The sequence below is a fragment of the Chlorocebus sabaeus genome, chromosome 27 (genome assembly GCF_047675955.1).
Source record: "Chlorocebus sabaeus isolate Y175 chromosome 27, mChlSab1.0.hap1, whole genome shotgun sequence".
NCBI lineage: Eukaryota > Metazoa > Chordata > Mammalia > Primates > Cercopithecidae > Chlorocebus > Chlorocebus sabaeus.
The window spans coordinates 2,824,880-2,851,513 of NC_132930.1; the positions used below are offsets into that span (position 1 = coordinate 2,824,880).

At 38.6% G+C, this 26,634-nt stretch overlaps 1 protein-coding gene across 3 annotated transcripts in view; it reads left to right on the forward strand.

Moving 5' to 3' along the window:
* CORIN (corin, serine peptidase) overlaps positions 1 to 25,430 on the forward strand; it is a 278,248-nt gene extending 252,818 nt beyond the window's left edge. For all 3 annotated transcript variants that reach the window (XM_073012425.1, XM_073012424.1, XM_008017472.3), the window contains 3 exons: positions 17,624 to 17,895; positions 20,812 to 20,945; positions 25,248 to 25,430. In XM_073012425.1, coding sequence (XP_072868526.1) covers positions 17,624 to 17,895; positions 20,812 to 20,945; positions 25,248 to 25,430 — 589 coding nt within the window. The remainder of the gene's footprint in view (positions 1 to 17,623; positions 17,896 to 20,811; positions 20,946 to 25,247) is intronic.
* The last annotated feature ends 1,204 nt before the right edge of the window (positions 25,431 to 26,634 follow it).

The window sequence follows — 26,634 nt, forward strand, 5'->3', positions numbered from 1 at the left end:
TCTAGACATCTTAAATATATCACACATATTATAACTTAAACAGAAGTGATTTATTTGGATACTACAATGAGGCTTGGATGCAGAGAAACTGTTGAGTGGTTTGGGAAGCAGACTTAAAGGTATAATGTGTGTAATATGTGTGCTATTCAGAGAGAGTGTGTGTTTTTGTGTGTATGTAAAGAGAAAGGTTATGTTATGCCATTTTATGGTTCCAAATGTAGGCAGCCTTGTCGTAGCAGAAGTGAGATTTCTCTTCTGTGTGCTGAATGAGGTGAGACAATTGGAGGAGTAGCAATGGGATATGAACTTAATTGAACTGGATTGGCTCAGGGGAAGAGTGATCACTTTTTTGGTTTGGAGCCCATCCAAACCAAACCAAAACATGAAACAAAGCAATGACAACAAACAAAGGTTTATTTTGACATAATTGGCTCATGTGAATCTGGAGGCTTGGTGAGTCCAAAACCTGATGGGGTAGGTGGCAGGCAGGAAGATTAGGCAAGAGTTGCAGTTCAATCTGCTGGCAGTATTCCTTCTTGCTGGAGAGGTCAGTCTTTGTTCTATTAAGATTTTCATCTGAATGGGTAAGATTCATCTACATCATGGAGTGTCATCTGCTTTACTCAAAGTCCGCTGATTTAAATATTAATCTCATCCCCCCCCGCCCAAAAAAAAACACCTTCACAGAAACATAGAGAATAATAGTTGGCTAAATATTTGGGCACTGTGGCCCAGCCAGACTGATACATAAAATTAACCACCACAATATGCCTAAAGAGAGCAAAATAATAAAACTAAGGGAAAACCTACCCCAAATTGATGAGCGTCACTGCAGAATCTCTTCCAGCTATCTGTTGCTATGTAATTTAGTAGCAAAACAAAACAAACAAACAAAACCAAACATAAACAAAACAGTAGCTACAAACGAAAACTCAGATATTTATTGTGCTCACTGAAGATTCAGACGAAGTGTAGTTGGCATAATTTGTCTCTGCTCTGTGATTTCTGGGGCCTCAGCTGGAAGATTCCAAGGCTAGGAAGAGGCTGGCACCATCTGAAGTCTGACAGTAGATGCTGCCTGTTGGCTGGGACCTCAGTTCCTCTCCGTATGAGACTCACTTCATGGTGGCTGGCATCCTCCAAATCAAGCTTCCCTAAAAGGAAGCCAGGAGGACGCTGTATTACCTTTTTTGACTCAGCATCCAAAGGCACAAAATATTGCTTCTCCCATGTGGTTGCCCAGAGCCATTAGTCGCAGGCTCCAACTGATTCAAAGGGAAGAAACACAGACCTCCCACATCAAAAGACTTGAGGATAGGTTTTGAAAACCACCATACCAGCCATTTTATTGAATTTATTTTTAATAATTTTACTTTATTTAAATGAAGTAATATTAAATAATAGCAAAAAATTTTGAGACAAAAAATCCACAGATCTATTACTTAATTAAATGGATACTTTTCATTTGATCTGATTAGTTTCTAGGAAAAAAATGCAATTTCATTTTTTGCCTATTTGTTATTATTTTGTCTTAGCTTTGCCAATTATTGTGTAACCACTGACAGAATTCAGTAACTTCTCTGGGCCACAGTTTTCTGTTATGTGAAATTAAGGAAATAATAATCCCTACCTCACCGAGTTGGTGCAGGCAGGAAGTGAAACAGTCGGTGTAGAGCTTTAAGAACTATGCCTGGCATCAACCAGTAATACACCAAAAGGTAAAGTTTTCTTTTAAAAAAACTACTGCTAAAATCATGCATTCTGCATTTTCCCTTAGCATTATGGCATGAATATTTTTGCATTTTGCTAACACTATTCTCCCACACTCATTAACCTTAATTCCTGATCATCCTTAAGGTAACCCCCGTTAGTGCATTATGAATATTCTCCCACAACCATAAACACATGTATTTTTCACAAGGCGTCACTGTTTACTTTTGCAATTTGGAAGAACACTCTATAATTTCATTTATAAGTTGCTTTTCTCATGTAGCAATATATCATGGACATCTCTCCAGGTCAATTGATGTAGCTCTAACTCATTTTTTTAAGTCAAATAATATTCTATAGATTTATTATAACTTTTAAAATTATTCCCCAGTTGATTCCCAAACTAAACATTTGGTTTAGTTCCAGTTTGCTGCCATTTTAACAATACTGCAATAAATATTCTTAAAGAAAGCTACTCACCTATTGGTACTCTTGTTTCTAGAGGATACGGTTCCAGCACATACCTGTAGTTTCATAAGGAGGTTACAGAGATGGATACATGTTTTGTTCTCTAAGGGGCTAATCTGGTGAGGAGACAGACATTTAAACAAGTAATTAGAATACAGTGTGATAGTGATTATAAAATGGAAATTTGTATATCCAGTTATTTGATTGCTATTTTGGGGGAAATAAAACATTAAAAAAATCAAACTAGCACCTTCTTTTGAGAGCTTTTAATGTGTAAGATCCAGAATTATTGGAAGAGTCTGCCTAGTATGTCAAAAAACACACTGAAATGTTATTGCTTTAGAAGGGGCCAGATGTTTCCAGATGTCTTTTCCAGACCTAATTTGTAACTCCATGGTAAGAAGAAGGTTGTACTAACAAGAGTACATTCATCATGAGATGATTACCTAAATGAATCCAACAGTTTTTTTCAGGGAACAGCGCTCTTTATGTGCTGGTTAATCCAGGTTCATACCCCACTTTTGTTATTTCCGCACGTGTTATCCAAGTTTCCTCTTTCACTGGCAGATCTGTAAAGTTCAGGAGAAATCTTGCAATAGAGAAGAAATATGTGTTTATAATTAAGGGCATGTACATAATATTAAAGGCCTTGATGAAGTTTCACAGAACATTAAATTTAACAAAACTGTCAAGAGAGGCCCGGTCTATCCGTAAGAAGTTAGAAAATGCCCCACTTCAAACAAGCCTTTGCTTGAATGTGTGCTAATAACCCTGATTCTGTTTTATAACATCTCCAGGGGGAGCTGCAAACTTTTGAGAACTTCTAATTTATGCCATACTGCCTTTTGGAGCCATCAGTTACAGCAATTAATGGGATTTACTTAATATCCTGATCCCATAATTTGGCAAGGGCTAGAGTGACCCATTGGTAGGTCTCCTCAGCCTGTCTTTTTAAATTATATTTATGGGAAAAAAAGACAAGTTTGTTTTGCTCTGCTATGAAGAGGTAGATAAAAATCCCAAATGAAAATTTAAAAACATGAGATGGTTGACCAGATCAAGTCCCGTATGTCCTAGTGATAATTTTCTGTCAAAAGTTCTAAGGAAGAAAGACTTTGACTTTCATGGGATAATTTAGCAAGCAATTTTCCTGTTTTCTTCCACTTCCAAAAGACTTAAGAATGAACTTCCTAGGCTGGCACACAGCTAGTAATGGTCAGAAACATCTGATTCCTCTCCAGGAAACCCACATGAAAAACTGTCCTCCCACTACATGACCACAACCCATACTCCTGCCACGTCACTCATGTCTTGATTCCCTCCGCACGAGCTCTTCAAACCAACAAGATTTTTGGTTAGTGGCTGCACTTTGTCCCCTGGTGTCTCAGTCCAAAGAGTCTCCTTCTCGCCTCCTTTCTTTTTCTTTTTCTTTTCTTTTTTTTTCTTTTTTGAGATGGAGTCTTGCTCTGTCGCCCAGGCTGGAGTGCAGTGGAACGATCTCAGCTCACTGCAAGCTCTGCCTCCCAGATTCACGCCATTCTCCTGCCCCAGCCTCCCGAGTAAGTGGGACTACAGGTGCCCGCCACCACGCCCAGCTAATTTTTTGTATTTTTAGTAGAGATGGGGTTTCACCGTGTTAGCCAGGACGGTTTTGATCTCCTGACCTTGTGATCCACCTGCCTCGGCCTCCCAAAGTGCTGGGATTACAGGCATGAGCCACCGTGCCCAGCCCTTGCCTCCTTTCTTTCCCTCAGCTTACCTGGTTCCCTGGGCTCATCACTTCAGTCTTTTCACCAGGACCTTTCTTTTTCTTTTCTTTTCTTTCTGTCTTGTTTTTGAGGGAGAGTATTACTGAAGAATGCAGATTCCTGCCATGCCTGACTTTCAACATCAGTTGGACCCTTAATATTACTCAATAATCTTCCACCTATTTCTAAACAGCTACCTCTCCTATACACCACAGAACAAAATCCTTGTTTTCACTTGCCCGCCTGCCTTGATCTGGCAGTCTTTTAATACACTGAGAAAAGGAAGTGAGAAGTTTGGTCTGACTTTTTATTACTGAACTCATGCTGTGTCTTTCTGCTTACTTCTTTATCTTCTAGGAGTGTATGAACGGTGCCAGTCATTCACAATTTGTTTTTCTATTCCATCTACTCTAAGAATTTGGCCCATTCCCGTCAGTAGTAATGTCCACTAAAAGAAAAACTTTCCATTTTAGATCTATACCTTCCATGGGGTGCTGTTTCTCAGCATCACTAGGGAGTGAGCAAGTGTGACCTTAAAAATCCCTAGGTGACTCTGACCTTACCTCATACTCCCCACTGCCCTGCCCTCTATGGAAATGTTTTCTGTCACCCTCGCCTCTCCACTGGAAAATGTCTGGGTCTAGGATATAGCTAGCAGTTGGCCTAACATGCAATCCCATTGTTTAGGTGGCTTTCAGAAATTTGAAACTCTCTTGTTTTAAATTGTTGCAGTTACTTGCCTGTGTCTTTCAGTCTTGTCACTCCCTAGTCATGTATGTTGCATCTGCACCTGAACACCTAACTCATGTTGGAGACTATCATACACCTGTCTGCTAACTGAGGTCACATAAAATATGTGATCATGATTTCCAAATTAACAAGTAACACAATCAGATGCTTTCAATATACTTCCACAGTAAAGTCAGTCTTCTACTCTGATTGTGAATAGACAACTATTTGACAGCTTATTCTCTGTCCCCAAATCTTTGTCATCCTTTACTGATCTCACCTTATACTTCATGAATAAAATAGATGCCATCAAGTCTTTCACCTTGTCTCACCCCCAGTTCCAACAAATCACCAGCCTCTTTGGCCACATTCACTGCTTTCTCTTGAGTATAGTGGACGACATGTCTTTGCTCCTATTTTAAAACAAGCATATCCCCTTTCATCTTTTCAAAGACTTTACTCTTAAAGTCATCACTTCTATTTTGCATCATTAATTTATCTTTTTTTGCTGGATCACTCCCTTCAGCAACCATGCCATGCCTTAATATCACAAACCCCATTCCTTTGAATTCATATCCCTCTTCATCTGTTGCTCCATTCTGGCCACTATTCACAGAAAAACTCCTAAAAGAGTTTTCTGCAGTCACTGTCTACACTGCTCCATGTCCCACATTCTCTTCAACACACTCTGGTTGGGTTCTTATCAAGAACATTACAGAAGTGGCACTTGTTAAAATCTCTAATAACTTCCATCTTGCCAAATCCAATGATGTATTTTCAGTTTTCAACCCACTGGAACTCTTTCCAGTATTTTATCACTACATCCTTCTCGAAATACTTTCACTTTTCTTCTAAAATAACAGAAAACTCCTTTTTTTCTTCATATGTCAGTGACCAACTCTTTTTCTCTTTATTCAGCTCCTCCTTTTTTAGGCTACTGAATGCTTTAGTTCCCCAGTACCAAATTCTTGGCTTTCTTGTATGTCTAGAGTAACTCATCTCATCACATGGTTTATATACTAGTTCTGATTTGAACAAATACTTTTCATATTTGAAAAATATGAATATGAAGTATGTGAATAGCAATATGAATATCATACTTGAATATCAAATATATGAAATATTTGTTCATAACTTTTAAATTTATATCTCCAGCCCAGCCCAGATTTCCACCCAATCACCACTACCCACCAACTTCACATGAATACTTTTAACTGTGAAGATGTTCATTTGAACATGTAATAAACATCCTACTTTACATGACCCAAACAAATCTATTTATTTCTCACTTCTCCCACTGAACAAATAATTGTTGCTTCACAAACTTCCCCCATCTCAGTAAAAGACATCATCCATCAGTTTGCTAATATGCCAAACCTAGGAGTCATCCTTAATTCTTCTCACATTTACTTTATCAGTAAATTCTGTAGAATCTTATTCCAAAAAAGTGGAAGCCAACTACCTCTCCCATCTTAATGCTATAACCCTACTCCAAGCCATCATCATCTCACTTCTGGACTATTTATTTCCTAGGACTGCCAGAACAAAGTATCACAAGCTGAGTGATTTGAGCCATACAGTTCTGGAGGCTAGAAGTTCAGGATCAAGGTACTGGCAGGGTTTCTTCCTTCTGAGTGCTGTGAGAGAGAACGCCTGTTGCCTAGATCCTGGTGGTTTCCTGGCAATTTTTGGTATTTCTTGGTCTGTAGAAGCAGGACCCTACTGTCTGCCTTCCTCTTCAGATAGTTTTCTCCTTGTTTGCCTGCCAGTGTTATATATATGTGGATTAGTCATATTGGATTCAAGCCCATCCTAATGAGGCTACCTCCATAAGTCCCTATTTCCTAATAAAGTTATATTATAATATACTAGGAGTTACAACTTCAACATATAGATTTTAGAGGGACACAACCAATCCATAATGATTACTGAGTTTCCTATTTGACTTTTTTTGACTACTCTCTTGTTCCTTTATTACCTATTATTCACACAGTGAGATAGTGAACTTTCTAAAATATAAATCACACCATGTCACTCCCCTGCTTAAAACTTTACATTGACTTCCCTTTATAACAAGAATAAAATCTTCTCATTGGAGCCTATTAAGATCTAGTCCCACCACTTTGACTGCATCTCCTTCTAGTCTCCTATCACTAATTGGACTCCAACCTTTCTAGCTTTCATTCAGCTCCTGAAATCCTCTGAGCTCATTCCTGCTTCAGGATCTTTGTACTTGCTGTTTCTGCAGTTTGGAATACTTTCATAGAGTCTTAAAACTACTTTCTTTCCATTGTTCAAGTCTCAATTTGAGTGTCACTTTCTCAAAGACCTTCCCTAACCAACCTAGCCAAAGCAATTGCCCTGTCAAATCTTCTGCTACATTATCATATATTTTTTTACTTCTAAGTGCCTTAGATAATCTTATTTGTTCTTGTAGCTTTTTTTTCTTACTATCTAGTTTAGTGGAACGAAAACTCTATGAAGGCATGAACTCCATCTGCCTTCCTCATTCTTGAATTTTTATTTCTTTCAGCATGGCATACAGCAGCCACTCAACAAATATTTGTTAGTGGACAAGTCAGCCTCTTCTTGGTGTTGCTTAGTAATCATATCTGTAGTCATTTCAGTATGTGGGGTTGTAATTTGTCTGAAACTAGAAATGTTAACTCATCTACAGAGGGTCAGTGATCTCTTACCAGCTCCTCCCATGCCTTGGACCACACATCAATTCACCATTTCAAATGTATTAAGCAACTGTATGTTTTCATCACATAGATTAATCATCTGGGTATTGTTTGAAGATTATTCTCCTTGAATATAGAAATTGGAGGTAAAGGGCCAAGTGTGGTGGCTCACACCTGTAGTCCCAGCACTTTGGGAGGCTGAGGCGGGTGGATCACCTGAGGTCAGGAGTTCAAGACCAGCCTAGCCAACGTGGTGAAACCCCATCTCTACTGAAAATAGAAAAAATTAGCCGGGCGTGGTGGTGGGTGCCTGTAATCCCAGCTACTCTGGAGGCTGAGGCAGGAGAATCACTTGAACCCAGGAGGTGGAAGTGGTTGCAGTGAGCCGAGATCGTGCCATTGCACTCCAGCCTGGGCAACAAGAGCAAAACTCTGTCTCAAAACAACAACAAAAAAAGAAATTGGAGGTAAAGTAAGCTTCAAATGGTTCTGCTTTGTCTTACTTTTCTACAAACATTTAAATTATCTGTTAAAGACAACAATTTTCCTCTTTTCTTGTTCTATTTTGCACATCATTTTGCCAAGAAGCCATTTTTATTTTTCCCACTTTGTTTCTTTTTAGACAAAGTCTTGCTCATTCAATAAGTAAGACTTTTGGACAATTACTTTGGTTTCATGCCATTCTTTTATGGTAGACTTCAAAGCTCTGAGATTTTTTATTTTTGATGTGAAGTCTTGCTCTGTTGCCCAGGCTGGAGCGCAATGGCGTGGCCTCGGCTCACTGCAGCCTCCGTCTCCCGGGTTCAAGTGATTCTCCTGCGTCAGCCTCCCAAGTAGCTGGGACTACAGGCATGTGCCACCACACCCGGCTAATTTTTGCATTTTTAGTACAGACAGGGTTTCACTCTGTTGGCCAGTCTGGTCTTGAACTCCTGACCTCATGATCCGACCACCTTAGCCTCCCAAAAGTGCTGGGATTACAGGTGTAAGCCACTGCTCTTGCCTACTCTGAGATCTTTATGTAGTCACATTTACTGTTCAGCTGATTCTTCATTTTCTTACATACTGCAATTATTTGTGATGGTAGTATCAGAATTTGGCACTTAAACTCTTTCAACTTTGTTGAGCCATGACTGCTTTAAGAATCTCTAGACATATTATCATAGCTTTTCCCCCCTAAAGCATTCTGAAACCTGATTCTTGAAGGTCTAGAATATGTATGTGACTAGGCCCTTCTCTTGCATTTTTTGGAACCTGGCATAATAGAATTGTTCATTTCCTGTAATTTTATCACTGATGGCTAGCTTTCTATCATATTTGAGGGATACATTCAGGAAAGAGCATACATCTTCCTTCTATCTGTCACCTTATCACTCACAAGAGTCTCCATCCATCCTATATGCTCCTGTGCCCAGTACCTTAATCCTTTTTGATGCCTGTGGACCCATGTCTTTGTTTCAGAGAAGTTTAGTCGTAAGGATATGGTGTATAAGGTTCAAAGGATCAGCAATTTAGTCTATTACCATCACTTGCTGTCTCTGTGACTTCATGTGAGTTGCTCATCTCCTCTGAGTCATTGATTCCTCTTCTCTAAAATGGAACAATGAATCCCTATTTACATCTCACAGTTGATGTGAGGATCATTTGGAATAAAGTGTGTAGAAACACTTGGAAAACTATTGAGATTATATCCTATTGAGACACCCAGGCTGCCAATCTAGTTTGCTTGCTGTATCCATTTTTAAATTTTTAGGCAGCATTTAAAACCACAGATACTTTACATAAAATCCAGAACTTTGGCTTTCCTTAGACAATTGGAAGGTCAGGTTCCACTGAGCATTCCAACATAACAACAGTTTTCTGGAGCTGAGAGGCGGATGGCTCTCAGAATGAGTAGGGCTTGTGATGTAACAGTCTGTACTTACTGAATTTCCCCCAGCCACTTCATACATTTACTTTGAAGTCTCTATTCTAAAGTCTATTCACCAGATTTATAGTTGAAATCTACCAAAGGTACAAAGAGGAGCTGGTACCATATCTGCTGAAACTATTCCAAAAAATTGAAAAAGAGGTACTCCTCCCTAACTCATTTTATGAGGCCAGCATCATCTTGATATGAAAACCTGGCAGAGATACAACTAAAGAAGAAAACTTCCGGCCAATATCCCTGATAAACATGGATGCATAAATCCTCAATAAAATACTGGCAAACTGAATCCAGCAGCACATTAAAAAGCTTTTCTACCACTATCAAGTAGGCTTTATCCCCGGGATGCAATGCTGGTTCAATATAAAAAGAACTAGGCAAAAGCCACATGATTATCTCAATAGACACACAAAAGGCCTTTAATAAAATTCAACATCCCTTCATATAAAAAACTCTCAATAAGCTAAGTATTGAAGGAACATCCCTCAAATAATAAGAGCCACTTATGACAAACTCACAGCCAATATCATGCTGAATCAGCAAAAACTGGAAGCATTCCCCTTGGAAACCAGCACAAGACAAGGATGCCCACTCTTTCCACTCCTATTCAACACAGTATTGGAAGTTTTGGCTGGGGCAATCAGCCAAGAGAAAGAAAGAAATGATAGTCAGATAGGAAGAAAGGAAATCAAATTATCTTTGTTTGCAGATGACATTATCCTATATCTAGAAAACCCCATTGTCTCAACCCAAAAGCTTCTTAAACTGATAAGAAACTTTAGCAAGTCTCAGGATACAAAATTAGTGTGCAAAAATTGCTGGCATTTGTATACACCAACAACAGGCAAGCACAGAGCCAAATCATGAATGAACTCCCATTCACAATTGCTACAAATAGAATAAAATACCTAAGAATATAGTTAACAAGGGAAGTGAAGACCTCTTCAAAGAGAACTACAAACCACTGTTTAAGGAAATCAGAGAGGACACAAACAAATGGAAAAAAAATTCCATGCTCATCAATGGGAAGAATAAATATTGTGAAAATCGTCACACTGCTCAAAGTAATTCATAGATTCAATGCTATTTCCATTAAACTACCATTGACATTCCTCACAGAATTAGAAAAAACTATTTTAAAATTCATGTGAAACCAAAAAAGAGCCCAAATAGCCAGGGCAATCCTAAGCAAAAAGAACAAAGCTAGAGATATCACCCTATCCAACTTCGAACTATACTACAATTCTACAGTAACCAAAACAGCATGGTACTGTACAAGAACAGTCACATAGACCAATGGAACAGAATAGAGAACCTAGAAATAAGGCCACACACCTACAACCATCTGATCTTCAACAAACATGACAAAAACAAGCAATGGGGAAAGTATTTCCTGTTTAATAAATGGTCCTGGGAGAACTGGCTAGCCTTATGCAGAAATTTGAAACTGGACCCCTTCTTTATACCTTATACAAAAATTAACTCAAGATGGATTAAAGACTTAGATGTAAAACCCAAAACTATAAAAACCCTAGAAGAAAACCTAGGGAATACCATTCAGGACATAGGCACAGGCAAAGATTACATGACGAAAATACCAAAAGCAATTGCAACAAAAGGAAACATTGACAAATGGGATCTAATTAAACTAAACAGTTTCTGCACAGGAAAAGAAGCTATCATCAGATTGAATAGACCACCTACAGAATGAGGAAAAAAATGCAATTTATTTATCTGACAAAGGTTTAGTATCTAGAGTCTATAAGGAACTTAAACAAATTTACAAGAAAAAAAAAACCCTATTAAAAAGTGGGCAAAGGAGATGAACAGACACTTCTCAAAAGAAGACATTCATGTGGCCAACAAACATATGAAAAAAAAACCTCAACATCACTGATCATTACAGAAATGTAAATCAAAACCACAATGAGATACCATTTCACAACAGTCAGAATGGCAATTTTTAAAAAGCCAAGAAACCACAGATACTGGCAAGACTGTGAAGAAAAAGGGATGCTTTTACACCATTGGTGGGAGTGTAAATTAATTCAACCATTGTGGAAGACAGTGTGGCAATTTCTCAAAGATCTAGAAGCAAAAATACCATTTGACCCAGCAATCCCATTACTGTGTATATACCCAAAGGAATATAAGTCATTCTGTTATAAAGATACATGCATGCATATGTTCATTGCAGCACTATTCACAATAGCAATGACATAGAATCAGCCGAAATGCCCATCAATGATAGACTGGATAAAGAAAATGTGGTACATATACACCATGTAATGCTATGCAGCCATAAAATGGAATGAGATCATGTCCTTTGCAGGGACATGAATGAAGCTGGAAGCCTTATCCTCAGCAAACTAACACAGGAACAGAAAACCAAACACTGCATGTTCTCACTCATAAGTGGGATCTGAATGATGAGAACACATGGACACATGTGGGGAGACAACACACACTGGGGCCTGTTGGGGTGGGGGTGGGGGAGGAAGAGCATCAGGGAAAATAGCTAATGGATGCTGGGCTTAATATCTAGGTGATGGGTTGTTCTGTGCAGCAAACCACCATGGCACACGTTTACCTATGTAACAAACCTGCACTTGCTGCACATATATCCCGGAACTTAAAATAAAATTTGAAGAAAAAAATCTTTTTACCTTGCCTGTTACAGATAATTTTTAAAAATATCAAGGATAGCTGGGTATGGTGGCTTACGCCTGTAATCCCAGCACTTTGGAAGGCCGAGGTGGGTGGTCAGGAGTTCAAGACCAGATTGGCCAACATGGTGAAACCCTGTCTCTACTAAAAATACAAAAATTAGCCAGGCATGGTGGTGGGTGCCTGTAATCCCAGCTACTCAGGAGGCTGAGGCAGGAGAATCACTTGAACCCCCGAGGCAAAGGTTGTAGTGAGCTGAGATCGCGCAATTGCGCTTCACTGCGTGACAAGAGTGAAACTCCATCTCTAAAAATAAAAATAAAAAAATAATAAAAATGAAATGCCAAGGACAGAGCACAATATTAAAAGTAAGAGATTCCTAAAATTTGTAGAACAGCAATGATGCCATAATGTGGTATTTCTTTATTTAGTGCTGATTTGTTAACTTTCAGATGATCTCCAAATCACCACTTAGCTATGCTATTTCTGGAGTAAGTCTTGTAAAATAGAGAAATTTTTATCGTAGGTGTTAATTATAATAGTACCTTTATTAAATGGGAAAAATATTAAATATAAGATATTCTAAGCAAAGTCAGAGAGGCTGAGAGAAGGAAAATTTTTCACTCCTAAGAAAAGATAAAGATAGAAATCTTTAAATTTGACTAGCTAAATTGAGTGAAAAATTTCATGTCTAAACTAGAGCTGAGTGTGGCAAATTGCAAACCAGAGGGACTGATTTTTGCTTCCAGAGACGTTGTGTCTGCAATTCTGAATAAATTCCTCTGGATGCTATAGTGTCTCTGAGCATCTGGCCCGAGTTTTTTTTTTTCTCTCTCTAGAGTTAATAATTGAAGAATTGAAAGTTGAAATCATACAAGCTCAATATTGTCTATAAAGTGCATTTATTATTAAAACAATATTGTAAACATGAAGCAGATTAGACTCTAAATGTGATTTCAAGGAATAAAATACTATCCACAGTGAGAACAAAGAACAAGGTGTTTTAACATCTTCCTCAGTTGTTTTCCCTGGGATTGGTGGATTCTCACCTGGCTTCACCTTGGCCTGCTTCCTTCCTCTCACAGTCTGAAGTTCTTTGCACAAACTTCTTTAAGGATGTGCCAGCTCTCCTTGCTGCTGCTTTGAGGCTTGACAGCCAAATGCCAAGTAATTCCCTTTAAACTGAAGATTTTCAGCCGCTATACTTGGCTTTCTTTTCTTGGTAGCCTAATTTAACCTTTTTTTTGGAGATGGAGTTTTGATCTTATCGCCCAGGCTGGAGTGCAATGGCCAATCTCAGCTCACTGCAACCTCCACCTCCCAGGTTCAAGTGATTCTTATGCCTCAGCCTCCTGAGTAGCTGGGATTACCGGCGCCTGCCACCACACCTAGCTAATTTTTGTATTTTTTGTAGAGACAGGGTTTTGCCATGTTGGCCAGGCTGGCCTTGAACTCCTGACCTCAGGTGAGCTGCCCTCCTCAGCCTCCCAAAGTACTGTTATTACAGGTGTGAACCACCACACCTGGCCGTAATTTAACTCTTTTTACTAAAACAATCTTATGATCAGAGTGTGTTTCCATATGTTTCTCCAATGGTACTTCTTTCTTTCTTTCTTTTTTCTTTTTTTTTCTTTCTTATGTTTTTTTTGAGATGAAGTCTAGCCCTGTCGCCCAGGCTGGAGTGCAGTGGCATGATCTCAGCTCACTGCAACCTCCACCTCCAGGGTTCAAGCGATTCTCCTGCCTCAGCCTCTTGAGTAGCTGGGACTATAGGTGCGCATAACCACATCCAGCTAATTCGTACTTTAGAATTGATATTAAACTCATGTGGCATTCATGTAGGCTGAAATTGTCCTCCTTCTTTTTGCTTCTACCCAGACACAGGGCTATCTTTGCCATTACTCCTGACTTCTTCTTCTTAGTATTTGCTTGATGTAACAATCACCATGTATGTACGTCTCCTTCACCCTGGGAAACTCTTTCAAACAATAGGTTGGGTTTTTTTCTTGTTTTGTTTTTGGTTTCTGCCATACCCAGGGTGATAGGAGGGAAGACATTAAAAAAGACATTATTTTTCACTATATACTCATAACAAAAAGGAGAAAAGAACACTGTCATCACTGAATACAAAAAAGTATGTGAATTTCCTATGGACTTTTTTTTTCTTTTGGTGGATATTAATACCATAAGGACAGTAGCTTGTGTAACAAGAGACTACTGGATACAAATTAATGTTTAGCAGTTTTATTAACATTAATTTTTTATAATTAGAATTACATTAATCTCAATACGGTATTTAAGTCCAGAATTTTGATGTTATTCAATTTTGTTACAAATAATTTGGAATGTTCGATTACTCAAAATACTGCTTATGATTTAAGCATGTGGATGAATGTTTTTCACAGCCAAAACTTAGTAATGTTATTCAAGGGCAAGAAGCTATTAAATAGGCAGAAATTTGAAATCAATTATTGCTTGATTTCAGGTGTCCAAAACAATAGAATCTCAAGTACATATTGAACTTCTCAAATGGTCATGTACTCATTACTGTGATGTAAAAAAGGAAGGAACGAGGGAAGGGAGGAAGGGAAGGAAGAAAGAAGGAAAAAAAAGGAAAAAGGAAAGAAAGAAAGAAGTAAAAGAAAGAAGGGAAAAAGGAAGGGAAAGGAAAGGAAAAAGGAAAGGAAAGAAAGAGAAATATAAACATGTTCTTTTAGTGACAGCTTTATGTAATGAAAAATGATTCTTCTGGGCTGGACTTGGTGGCTTACACCTGTAATCCTAGCACTTTGGGAGGCCCAAGGAGGGAGGATTGCTTGAGCTCAGGAGTTCAAGACCAGCTTGGGCAACATAGCAAAACCTCATCTTTACTAAAATTCCAAAAAAAATTAGCCAAGTATGGTGATGTGTGCCTGTAGTCTCAGCTACTTGGTGGGGCACTGAGGCCAGTGGATCTCTTGAGCCTGGGAGGTTGAGGCTGCAGTGAGCTATCATCATGCCACTGCACTCCAACCTGGGTGACAGAGCGAGACCCTGTCTCAAGAAAAGAAAAAAAGAAAAAGAAAAAATTATTCTGTAACATTATCTTGTAATGCTCATGTGATAGTACTACCTGCATTTTAATCTAATTGTTTATTTAATTGTCTATCTTCACTCAACTATAATGTTTGTATAGGCAGGAATCATGCTTTTCTTGCTTATTCTTGTAATCCCTAACACCATGCTTGCCACAGAGAAATTGCCATGTATTTCTACCTCTCTATTCACTGAATGATGTTCATTCCCCTGATATCCCTGAAATTATTATTATTATTATTTTTAATAGAAAAAGGACAACATGCATGACTATATAGGGGGGTCTGTTAGTAGAGTCTGGCCCAAGTATCCAACAATACTAAAAACCAAGTGAGTTCCTACCTTGGCTCCTCCTTCCTAACTCTCTTGAAATCTCAGCCTTTCGAATCTTTGCCATGCTGATGGTAAAGAAAGGCATGCCAAGAAAAGAAGGGGTGTGGGTGGGGTTTTGCCTAAGATTCCCTAGAGAGCTCTTAAAAATACTGACTCACAGGCCCCACCCAGCCCATGAACTTCTGTTTCAATTGATATTGAGTGATGTCCAGAGAATCACTATTTTAAAGGCTCCCAGATGATTCAGTGTTCAGCCTGGGTTGAGAAACAATTGGTCTAGCTAGTCAAATCAACCTACTTTAGTTGATTTGATCACAAGCTCCCAAGTAGGAACAGTGGTGGTGTGGCTGACTCACATTACCAGAGTATAAGGGAGTGCCCATAATTAAAGCTCTACCCTTGCCCCAACACTGTGGTCCAATAAATGTCAACATTTTTGATCCTGGCCATTCTGGTGAAGAAGAGCCTGGGAGTGAAGGAAGGGATGGAGGGAGTAAGGAAGAATAGACCCTGCCTTTGTGGTTAGAGTCAAAAACATCCATTGAACCATCATTAAATAGGTACTTGTTGAGGACCTACTATTGGCCAGGTACCAAGCCCTGTGACTACACCAGTGAAAAACACCAGCCAAATCCCTGCCTTCACAGACATAACTATATTCTAGGGGCCAAGACATAGAATAGACAAATGGTTATATCAATGTCATTGATATCAATGGATAGTATGAGAAGAAAATTAAAGCAGTGTCGAGTAGAGTGAAGGGGACAGAGTAAGGGTGAGACAGGTTGGTTGGGAAAACAGCTCTGAGCAGATGATGTCTGAGTTGAGACCTGGATGAAGAGAAGGAGTAAAGGTAAGACCGATGTGAGAGCTGGGGGAACATCAAGGGAAATAGCTCCTGAGTTGAGGATGCTCTTGGCATGTTCAGAATTAACAAGAAAGTCCTTGGGGTGAGAATGAGCATATGGTGTAGGGCCTCAGAGGCCAGGGATAGGAGTCTAGGATTGTCTCAAGTGTGATACAAAGCTTTTGGAGAATAGTGAGCAGAAGATGGATTGATCTAATTTTATTTTAAAAATATTGCTCTGATTGATATAGGGGATATAGTCAATACATATCCTGATAGTAAAGAAAATGGATTATAGGGACTAAGATTAGAAGAAGGACCATGATTTGGGAGGCCATTGCATGGTCCAAGTAGTCGAGAGTAGCTTAGATTAGGATCGTAGCCATGGAGGAGGGAGAAACAGTAAGATGTGGGATATATTTGAAAGTAGGAGTGGCGAAGACTTGCTGATGCATTCAGTGTTGGGTGTAAGAAAAAGAGAAAATTCACCTGGGCTGGTTATAGTATTAAGTTACTGTAAACTGAATCCTGAATGCTTAAATACTGTGAGATACATAGTGAGCCCTCAATATGTATGATGAAACATCCAACTGAGAGTATTAAATAGACCATTGACCATTAAGTCTGACCATTAAGTCTGCAGCTCAGGGAAAGGATAGAGCTGGAGATATACATTTGGGAGTCACCAGGGTATGGTGGGATTTAAAACCATTGGACTAGATGAAATCTAGGGTGTGAGAATATAAAGCTGAGAGTGAAGTTCCAGAGCATTTCAACATGTGGAGACTGAGAGCCAAAGAGGAGAACCCAGAAGAGAAGGCTGAGAGGGAAGGGCCCATGAGATTGGAAGAAATTTTGGAACATGGCAAGACCTCGAAGTCAAGTGAAGAAAGTATTTTAAGGTGGGAATCGACTAAAATATTGTTGACAAGTATTCAAAAACAGTGGAGTATGAGAATGACCATTGGAGGTTGTGAGTGACCTTTTTAAGCTCTGAGCTGGAAATCTGTAGGGGGTTCCTCTGGCATTTCTTCAAGTCACTTGCTCTTTCTTGGAGGAATGTCTTAATCTTGGCTTGTACTTCTTTTTCACTTTTCCTCTTGCCCCTCTCTCTTCTACATAGATTTTCATTATCTTGCTCATTCTGTGAAGCAAGTAACTAACTCTGCTTACCTTTAAAACTGAAGAAGTTTTATGTTAAAGACTAGCCCCATTCAGGAATCATGAGCTAAGCTTTCTGCAACAATAATACTTATTTACTAACCACTCAGGCTATTATATAAATGCCACTTATATGAATATATTGAGAAGTGGGCATGAAAATGGCCATTATTTACATAAATAAAATGTTTTAATTTTAATTTAAAATTACATGTGAATTTCACATGATAAACTAGAGTTTAAGATGCCAATAGCTCTTGAATTATAATTTTAGGAGAGAGAATGCTGCAGTTTGGAAAGTGGTGCTTGGCATCAACAATCTAGACCATCCATCAGTGTTCATGCAGACACGCTTTGTGAAGACCATCATCCTGCATCCCCGCTACAGTCGAGCAGTGGTGGACTATGACATCAGCATCATTGAGCTAAATGAAGACATCAGTGAGACTGGCTACGTCCGGCCTGTCTGCTTGCCCAGCCCGGAGCAGTGGCTAGAGCCTGATACGTACTGCTATATCACAGGCTGGGGCCACATGGGCAATAAAAGTAAGCCAGTGTGTTAGTCCATTCTCATGTTGCTATAAGCACATATCTGAGATTGGGTAATTTATAAAGGAAAGAGGTTTAATTGAGTCACAGTTGTGCAGGGCTGGGGAGGCCTCAGGAAACTTACAGTCATGGTGGAAGGGGAAGCAAACATGTCCTTCTTCACATGGCAGCAGCCAGGGGAAGTACTAAGCAAAAGGGGGAAAAGCCCCTTATAAAACCATCAGAACTCGTGAGAACTCACTATCAAGAGGGTAACTGTCCCCCATGTTTCAATTATCTCCCACCAGATCCCTCCCATTACACATGGAGATTATGGGAACTACAATTCAAGATGAGATTTGGGTGGGAACACAGCCAAACCATATCAGCCAGGATCTTCAGGAGCCTGAGAAACACTGTGTTCCTCAGTTGGGAGGCTGAGGTGGGAGGATTTCTTGAGCCTGCAAGGTGGAGTCTGCAGTGAGCCGAGATCTCACCACTGCCTGAATGAGACCCAGTACCTAGAACCAAAAACTAGGTAGCTTTTGGCCATAATTTCCCATTTTCTCTTACAAAAAGATAGCCACAAATGGTAAATACTTAGCAATGTATCGCACTTCATTTGCTGTGTGAATCATAGATAGACATTAATAATGAACCATAGCATTTAAAATGGTCAAGCTCAAATGCAGTCTCAAAAAATCCCACTCCACACCTCAGAATCTCTCTCCAGGGAGCTACTATAAATGTTTTGGAGCTTCCTTGTGGCAGGAGGAGACCTGCCACAACTGTGCTTTGGACTGTCTCTAACTGCCTGAAGATAGCCCAATGATAGAGACAGTCACTGGGAATCTGCAGTCAAGCTGCATGGTCATATCTCCAATTTTATGTTATGATTTGGTCTTATGTGTATTACATCTGTAGTACAACCTATAAGTCCTTCAAGAAAGCATATTGATTTGCTATTTGACTATTTAAATTGATTAAAATAGTTTGGCTGTGTAGATGACTTAAACATATAAAACACGTGGAAATTAAAAATGTGTACTATGTACTTACTCTCAGCCCCTACAATGGACTCTCTCATTCAGTTTGACCTAATTTAGAATAATGATTGTTTGTTTGTTTGTTTGTTTTTGAGACGAAGTCTCGCTCTGTCACCCAGGCTGGAATGCAGTGGCATGATCTTGGCTCACTGCAACCTCTACCTCCCAGTTTCAAGTGATTCTCCTGCCTCAGCCTCCCAAGTAACTGGGATTACAGGCATGCGACATGATGCCTGGCTAATTTTTTTTTTTTTTTTTTTTTTTTTTGTATTTTTAGTAGAGACGGAGTTTTGCCATGTTGGCCAAGCTAGTCTCAAACTCCTGACAGCAGGTGATCCAGCCACCTGAGACTTAAACAAACAAACAAACAAAACTCTAAGTACAGCCTACTCTGCCCATATCAAGTATAATGCCATGGCTTTCAAGAATGATAATGTATATAGGCATTCTGTTATGGCCTTAGAAATTGTATATTTGAAAGAATTTTTTTCTTAAAATTTAGTCAGATAAGTTTTGAGTTACATTGTTTCATCAATTACAGAATGGAAAGGAAATTCAATAGGCAGAAGTCAATGACTTTTTCAAAAAAACTCACATGTAACAATCCTCCGACAATATCCATATTAAACTCAGAGCGATACTGCAACATAATGCACACTCCACACATGTGGTATAGCATGAATTGAGCCCAGGAGTTCAAGACCAGCCTGGGCAACATGGTGAAACTGTTTGTACAAAAAAAAAATTAGCTTGGCATTGTGGTGTGTGCCTGTAGTCCCAGCTACTTGGAAGGCTGAGACGGGAGGATTTCTTGAGCCTGGAAGGTGAAGGCTCCAGTGAGCCAAGATCTCATCACTGCCTGGGTGACAGAATGAGACCCTGTCTGAAAAAAAAGCAAAATTCTGCTGAATTCAGTAAGAAAGACCTGGTTGATCTGACTATACAACTTTCAAGCTTACTATAAAATGGAAAAAAAAAAAAATAGCAACTGCCTAACTCACCAGAGTGTTGTAAAGATTAAAGACAATGAGACCCACTAGTGCCCAATAAATGTTAGCTATTTTTCTTATTCTTTAGACAACCTATGAAACATCCACTGCCTGCATCACATTGATTTTCCTAAAAATGGCTCTTTCTTCCTATAAGGTACCCAGTGATGCTTCACCATCGCTGTTTAAAAGAAGAACAGTGTGTATAATTTTGCAGAATGGCTAAACAGTGAAAGATTCACGCTGTCTTGCTGCAAGAAATCCATTGTGGTTCTTCAAGAACTTTCAAGCAAGATGGAATTCACATATTCTCTCTGTCAATACCAAGGGATGGCTTTGAGCTTTTCGACATCTCTCTGTCATATCCTCTAGGATTAGAGGTTCTTACCTCAAGTAATGGCTGCTGGGGCACATATTGAGACACATTCTTTTCATTAAGAATAGGACAACCCTTCTCTGTGAGAATGAACAGGTTTTCTCTATTTTAGCAGAGCAGGACTATCATGCTGAATTGACGCTGAGCTGGCAGCCTCCTGTCTGGCAGCCAGCAGAGCTCTGGCTTGATTGTTTTATTTTCTTTGTAGTAGCTGTTGTTTTTGTTATAGCATATGATAAGGATGAACCAACTTAACCAGTCTGGGCCTCAATTTCCCCGTTAATAAAATAAAGGAGTTTCACTGGATAATTGCTATGAACACTTCTAACTAGAAAATTCTGATTCCAAACCAGCCGTGTCTTTAAAATGACATTTCAAGTAAAGAATATGCCTCTCTTGGTATAAAAATACTTATATTATATTTGCATTTCATATTTGGCTAGCCTTACTAGCCTCACTTTTGAGTCATTTTACCATCATATGTATATTCTTTTTTTTTTTTTTTTTTTTTTTTCAAATTCAGTGCCTTTTAAGCTGCAAGAGGGAGAAGTCCGCATTATTTCTCTGGAACGGTGTCAGTCCTACTTTGACATGAAGACCATCACCACTCGGATGATATGTGCTGGCTATGAGTCTGGCACAGTTGATTCATGCATGGTAAGTTGCTTTATGGTTACCAAGGAGATTCATTTCAACAGTAACTTCAGTGGATTCCCATAAATTCATTATTACTCACATACAGCCCTTTGGAAATATTTTTTGAAAATTGTTTGTTGCCAAATGTTTAATTATTTATAGCACATTTTCCTGCAGCTGGTACACAATTCTCCTAATTACACCCATCCTCTTTATTCAGGGTGCCTTCTACTGTCTCATCTACTGTATGGGGAACATCACCCTTGGTCAGCAACAGGAGAAAAACAATTTTTCCTGTTCATCTCATTCAACCATTTTAGTGGTTAGGATAAACGAGGTTCTAAGAGGAGCTAGTAGTAACCATGGCTTCCACCTGGCTGACCCGGGAAGCAGGGCAGGCATGAAAGGACATTGTCAGTCATTGGAGTGATGGCATTAAGACACACATCAACACCCCAACTTCCAGGGTGTGAGACAGGACTAACTCTGTCTCAGGGGTCATCACACTGGTGTTGTCTGGGCCCTCACTTGATTGCCAGCATGTCCTCAAATGTCACTGAACTCAACCTTTAGATACTCAGGATTCATGGCCGTGAGAGTTTGTAGAACATATTAACGTAAGAGTCTAGAGGTGCCTTTTTATTTTTACTTAATAGACACTCATCGAACATCATACTGGACTGGTTCCTAGGAAAGGAGGGAAAAGTGCAAGTGCTCAAACAAGCTTGTAACAAAACCTGGGGAAGACAGTTATTATACTATGCTTCTGTGAAGCACCTTTGTTATTTTACTGCTTTGGAGTAATTTGCCCACTACAGTTTAGTAATGAAGAAAAGATACAACAGTGCTCTGAAGTACTAACTCAATGTAAATACGTTATATTTTTGATGATCCATTTTAGAATGGAAAAATCAGGGTGTTGAAAATGGCCCTGTGGTGATTGCTTAGACAGTTGTCATGGGAAAGAAGGAGCAGACAGCTCCCTTGGTGTTTCGCTGAGACCACCCTCCTTTCTGCCTCATGGCCTCACGTCATCCTGCTGAGGTGGGTTGTGGTAAAGGAATCCCTCCCTTCTCTACAGGAGGACTGGGTTTGATTTCCCAGGCCCAAAAAAAGTGTTGTAGGAGGCAGCATGATGTGAGTGTGGGGCACAGGATTTGAAGCCGGAAAGATCTGGGTTGGAGCTTATCTCTGCCATTAAGACCAGTATAACCCGGTGAAGTTATCTAACCTCTCTGGATAGCTTTCTCATGAGTAAAATGGGACTAATTCTGTCCATGAAGATTAACTAAGTTAATGTATTTAGAAGCCTGTATCTTTCACATATCTGTATATGATATCTGGCACATACTTAGACATTCAATGAATAGTAATTACACCAATATTAAAATCTATCAGTTTAGTGCTTATTATGTTTCAGGCTCTCTGCAAAATGCTTTCTAATAACTCATTTAATTATCATAATCAACCCATATGGTGGTGTGTTTATTTTCCCTAAACAGATCAAGAACACAGGAGGTTAAGTAATTTTCCCCAAATCAGCCAGCATGAAGGTGGTAGATTGAGGATATGAAATCGGGCAGTCTGGCAGCAATGATTAATATAAATACATTTCTGCCTCTCTCCAATGTCATCTGGAGGTTTATCAAAAACTAGCACCTCTTGGCACATGTTCAAGATCATCTCTTGGCAATTGCTAAAGGAGGGGAAGGGAGATGATTCCTTGACAGAGAGCTGAAGGCCCACAGACACAGGCACGGGCATGTTCTTATCATGATGCCTAATAGGAACTAGGTCTTGCCAACTTCTTTAGTAGTGGGATTTCAGTGGTGTGGGTATACTAAATGCATAGCAGATATTCTCTAACACAACTTCAGGTAGAAAACAAAACAAACAAAACCTACTTTTTACTATATCAGAAGCAAATGTTTCTACTTAAACCTCTATTATATGACATATATTATTTTCCTTAATCATATCAACAGGACATAATGAAGTGTGAGTTTGTCTGTGACAATCTATAAGCCAATACTGAAGCCAAATATGTTGGTTTCAAGCCCAATATTACAAAGAGGACCAAAAGAACAAACCAGATCCATTGTGCCTTTAGCTATAGTCTCACTTTCATTTTTAATTGCTTGCTTTTCACCTTTTGTTTTGCATTTAATGGAGTGCCTACCTGACTCACTAAGCCTAAATCAAAGCCTGCATCTCAGGAAGGCATTTTTTATTCCTCTCCATCTGAATGTCATCACTCCTTCCTTTGAACTCCTCTTTCTAGCCTTTAGATTTTGCTTTCATGTGAAGTTATTCTTGTTACCCAAGCTGACTTTAGGCTGCTCTGGGACAAAAATAGTGCTTGTTTGTTTGTTTATACACTAGCACAGAACTTTTCAAAAGAGTAGATGCTAAATAATTATTTTATTAAATGTCTGATCTGGAAGTGAAAATGTGCTGACATTGTAAACACGTTCCTTTTTTATCACCCTCTGACATCATAGTTCCACTTCAATAGGCGAGCATCTTATTTATTTTATATAAGGAGAGATCAAGAATGAAATACCTTATGTGTATGAAATATGTGAAAACAAATTTGTGAAAATAGTTTGTGAAACGTTTCTAGGAAATTTTTCTTTTTTGTCTAAGCATTATATACATGTAACAAATAAATTTTGCTTTAAAAAATTCAATTAGGCTCTTAGGCAGAAAAAGTTATTCAGCTCTTTGCAAGTTCTATGCTTATGATTTTGGCTAGGGTATTGGAAAGTTACAAATTCAAAGATCATCACTTACACAAAAGTGTATAGCACAATCAAAATTTTAATCTTTTTCTTCTTTTTTTTTTTTTTTTTTTTTTTTTAAGATGGAGTTTCACTCTGTCTCCCAGGTTGGAGTGCAGTGGTGTGATCTCAGCTTATTGCAACCTCCACCTCCTGGGTTCAAGCGATTCTCCTGCCTCAGCCTCTGGAGTAGCTGGGATTACAGGTTTCCACCACCAAAGCTGGCTGATTTTTGTATTTTGAGTAGAGACAGGGTTTTACCATGTTGACCAGGTTGGTCTGGAACTCCTGACCTCAAGTCATCTCCCCGCCTCAGCCTCCCAAAGTGCTACGATTACAGGCTTGAGCCAGCGTGCCAGGCCCAATTTCTCTTTCATAGCAATAATATTCACGAATGTTCCTAAGAAGCAGGGTGGCCTAGTAATTATAGAGTTGGAGTCTTGTTACCAGGCTGCTTGGATTCAAATCCAGCCTCTGTCAATGAACAAGTTGTTTAACTTGTGCTTCACTTTCAACATCTCCAAAACAGATATAATAAATAATATAAACTCTTAGGTATTTTGTAAAGATTAAATGAGCTAATATGTGGAAAATGTTTAGAAGAGGATCGAGAAACAATTAGTCCTATGTTCTTCAACAATACCAAGTAGGAAGACCATAGATATGCTTCTAATTTTGAAAGTCTGTAGGTCAAGGAGTATTTGTAACCTTCCACAATGAATTCACATATTTACTTTTTTTTTTCTCCATGGTATCAGCTCTTCTTTTTCAAGGCAGTGCAGAATATACCTTTGTTTTCAGATGTAGGAAATATTGCTATTTCTAATGCCATAGCATTTTATTGTTAACTATATTTGGGGGAAAAACTGAATATAATTCAACTGGAATCCTTAAATATCATGAATGAAAATCCCTATATATATGAAATAAAATACAGACTATTAATGAAATATTCATTATAAATAATTTTAAGTGGTCCTATTTTGTATTCAACTATGCCAAATTTAAAAGTCTTAAGAATTATTAAGAAGTGTAGTAAGGGACCCCAAATTGTGTTATACTTAATGTATTCATTCACAAAGCCAGATTCTTGAAAATAGATATTTTAGAATATGTTTGTAGTACTGTGTGTGGGGGGTATTTTATTCCATTTTGGGTAGTTTCCACAGTCATAAGTCAAGCTTAAATTAGAATGAGGTCAATTTTGAGGTAATTAGTTCTGATACTTTTTAAAAGCTTTATAATATATTTTTGTAAGTGCAGAAAATGCCTGAAAAAGGTCTTTTAATTTTCTGGGGGAAAAAAATACAATTTCTTCCCAAGTCACTCCACCTTTTTAATGATCAGAGGTTAAGATGTTTATTTGAAAGTTCTATTTTTACAGCGGAAAGCACAATTCCTCCACAGGCTGACAAGGTCAGCTTTGTTGAAACTTTCCAAGTTGGTTAATCTGGGTTTAGCTTTATTGTATCCTCAGGATAGCATGCACACACATTACGGCCCTGAAATGCCAGTTACTAACTCCCATTGCTACTCATTGCAGGGCGACAGCGGTGGGCCTCTTGTTTGTGAGAAGCCTGGAGGACAGTGGACATTATTTGGATTAACTTCATGGGGCTCCGTCTGCTTTTCCAAAGTCCTGGGGCCTGGCGTTTATAGTAATGTGTCATATTTCGTCGAATGGATTAAAAGACAGATTTACATCCAGACTTTTCTCCTAAACTAATTATAAGGATGATCAGAGATTTTTGCCAGCTACACTAAAAGAATATGACCTTCTTGACTGTGAAGCGCTTCCTGCAGAGAGCTGTACAGAAGCACTTTTCACGGGCAGAAATGCTCAACCGTGCATTGCAAATTTGCATGTTTGTTTTGGACTAATTTTATTCAACTTATTTTTTCACCTTCATTTTTCTCTTATTTCAAGTTCAATGAAAGACTTTACAAAAGCAAAGCCAAGCAGACTTTGTTCTTTTGCCAGGCCTAAGCATGACTGCAGCACAAAATTATCAACTCTGGAGAGATTGAAAATCATGCAGGTGCTACAGTAACAGGTTATGGAATGTTCTCTTTTATCCTATCACAAAAAAAGACATAGAGATTTAGGCTGACTATCTCTGCTAGTTTTTGTTTCTCAAGCTCAGTGCATAGTGGTAAATTTCAGTGTAACATTGGAGACTTGCTTTTGATTTATTAAAAGCCAAGATAATTTACACATTTGAAGTATTTACTATTACCCTTCTAATGTTTGCATCATTCTGAGAACTGATGAAAGACAGCAATAAAAGACCAATATCATCCATTTAGGTAGCAAGACATATTGAATGCAGAGTTATTTAGATATCAATATTAACACTTGACTTTATAGGACCCCATTCTGGATGTATATCAAGATTCTAATTTTATAGAAGAGTCTCTATAGAACTTTCCTCATAGCTGGGTTTGTTCAGGGTATATCAGTTGGCTGATTGAGATTGCAACAACTAGATCAATATTTATGGACAATATTTTGTTTTACTTATGTGGCAAAGAACTGGATATTAAACTTTGCAAAGGAGAATTTAGACGAGAGATGCAATTTTTTAAAAAGAAAATTAATTTGCATCCCTCGCTTAAATTTACTTTTCAGTTTTCTTGTGTTCATCCATACCAACAAAGTCATAAAAAGCATATTTTAGAGCACAGTAAAACTTTGCATGGAGTAAAACATTTTGTAACTTTCCTCAAAAGATGTTTAATATCTGGTTTCTTCTCGTTGGTCATTAAAATTTTAGAAGTGACTTTTAGCTCTAGGCCACTTTACACAACTCAATTTCTGAAGCAATTAGTGGTAAAAAGTATTTTTCCCCACTAAAAAGCTTTAAAACACAAATCTTCGTATATACTTAATTTAATTAGGCATCCATTTTGCCTTTTAAACAACTAGGATT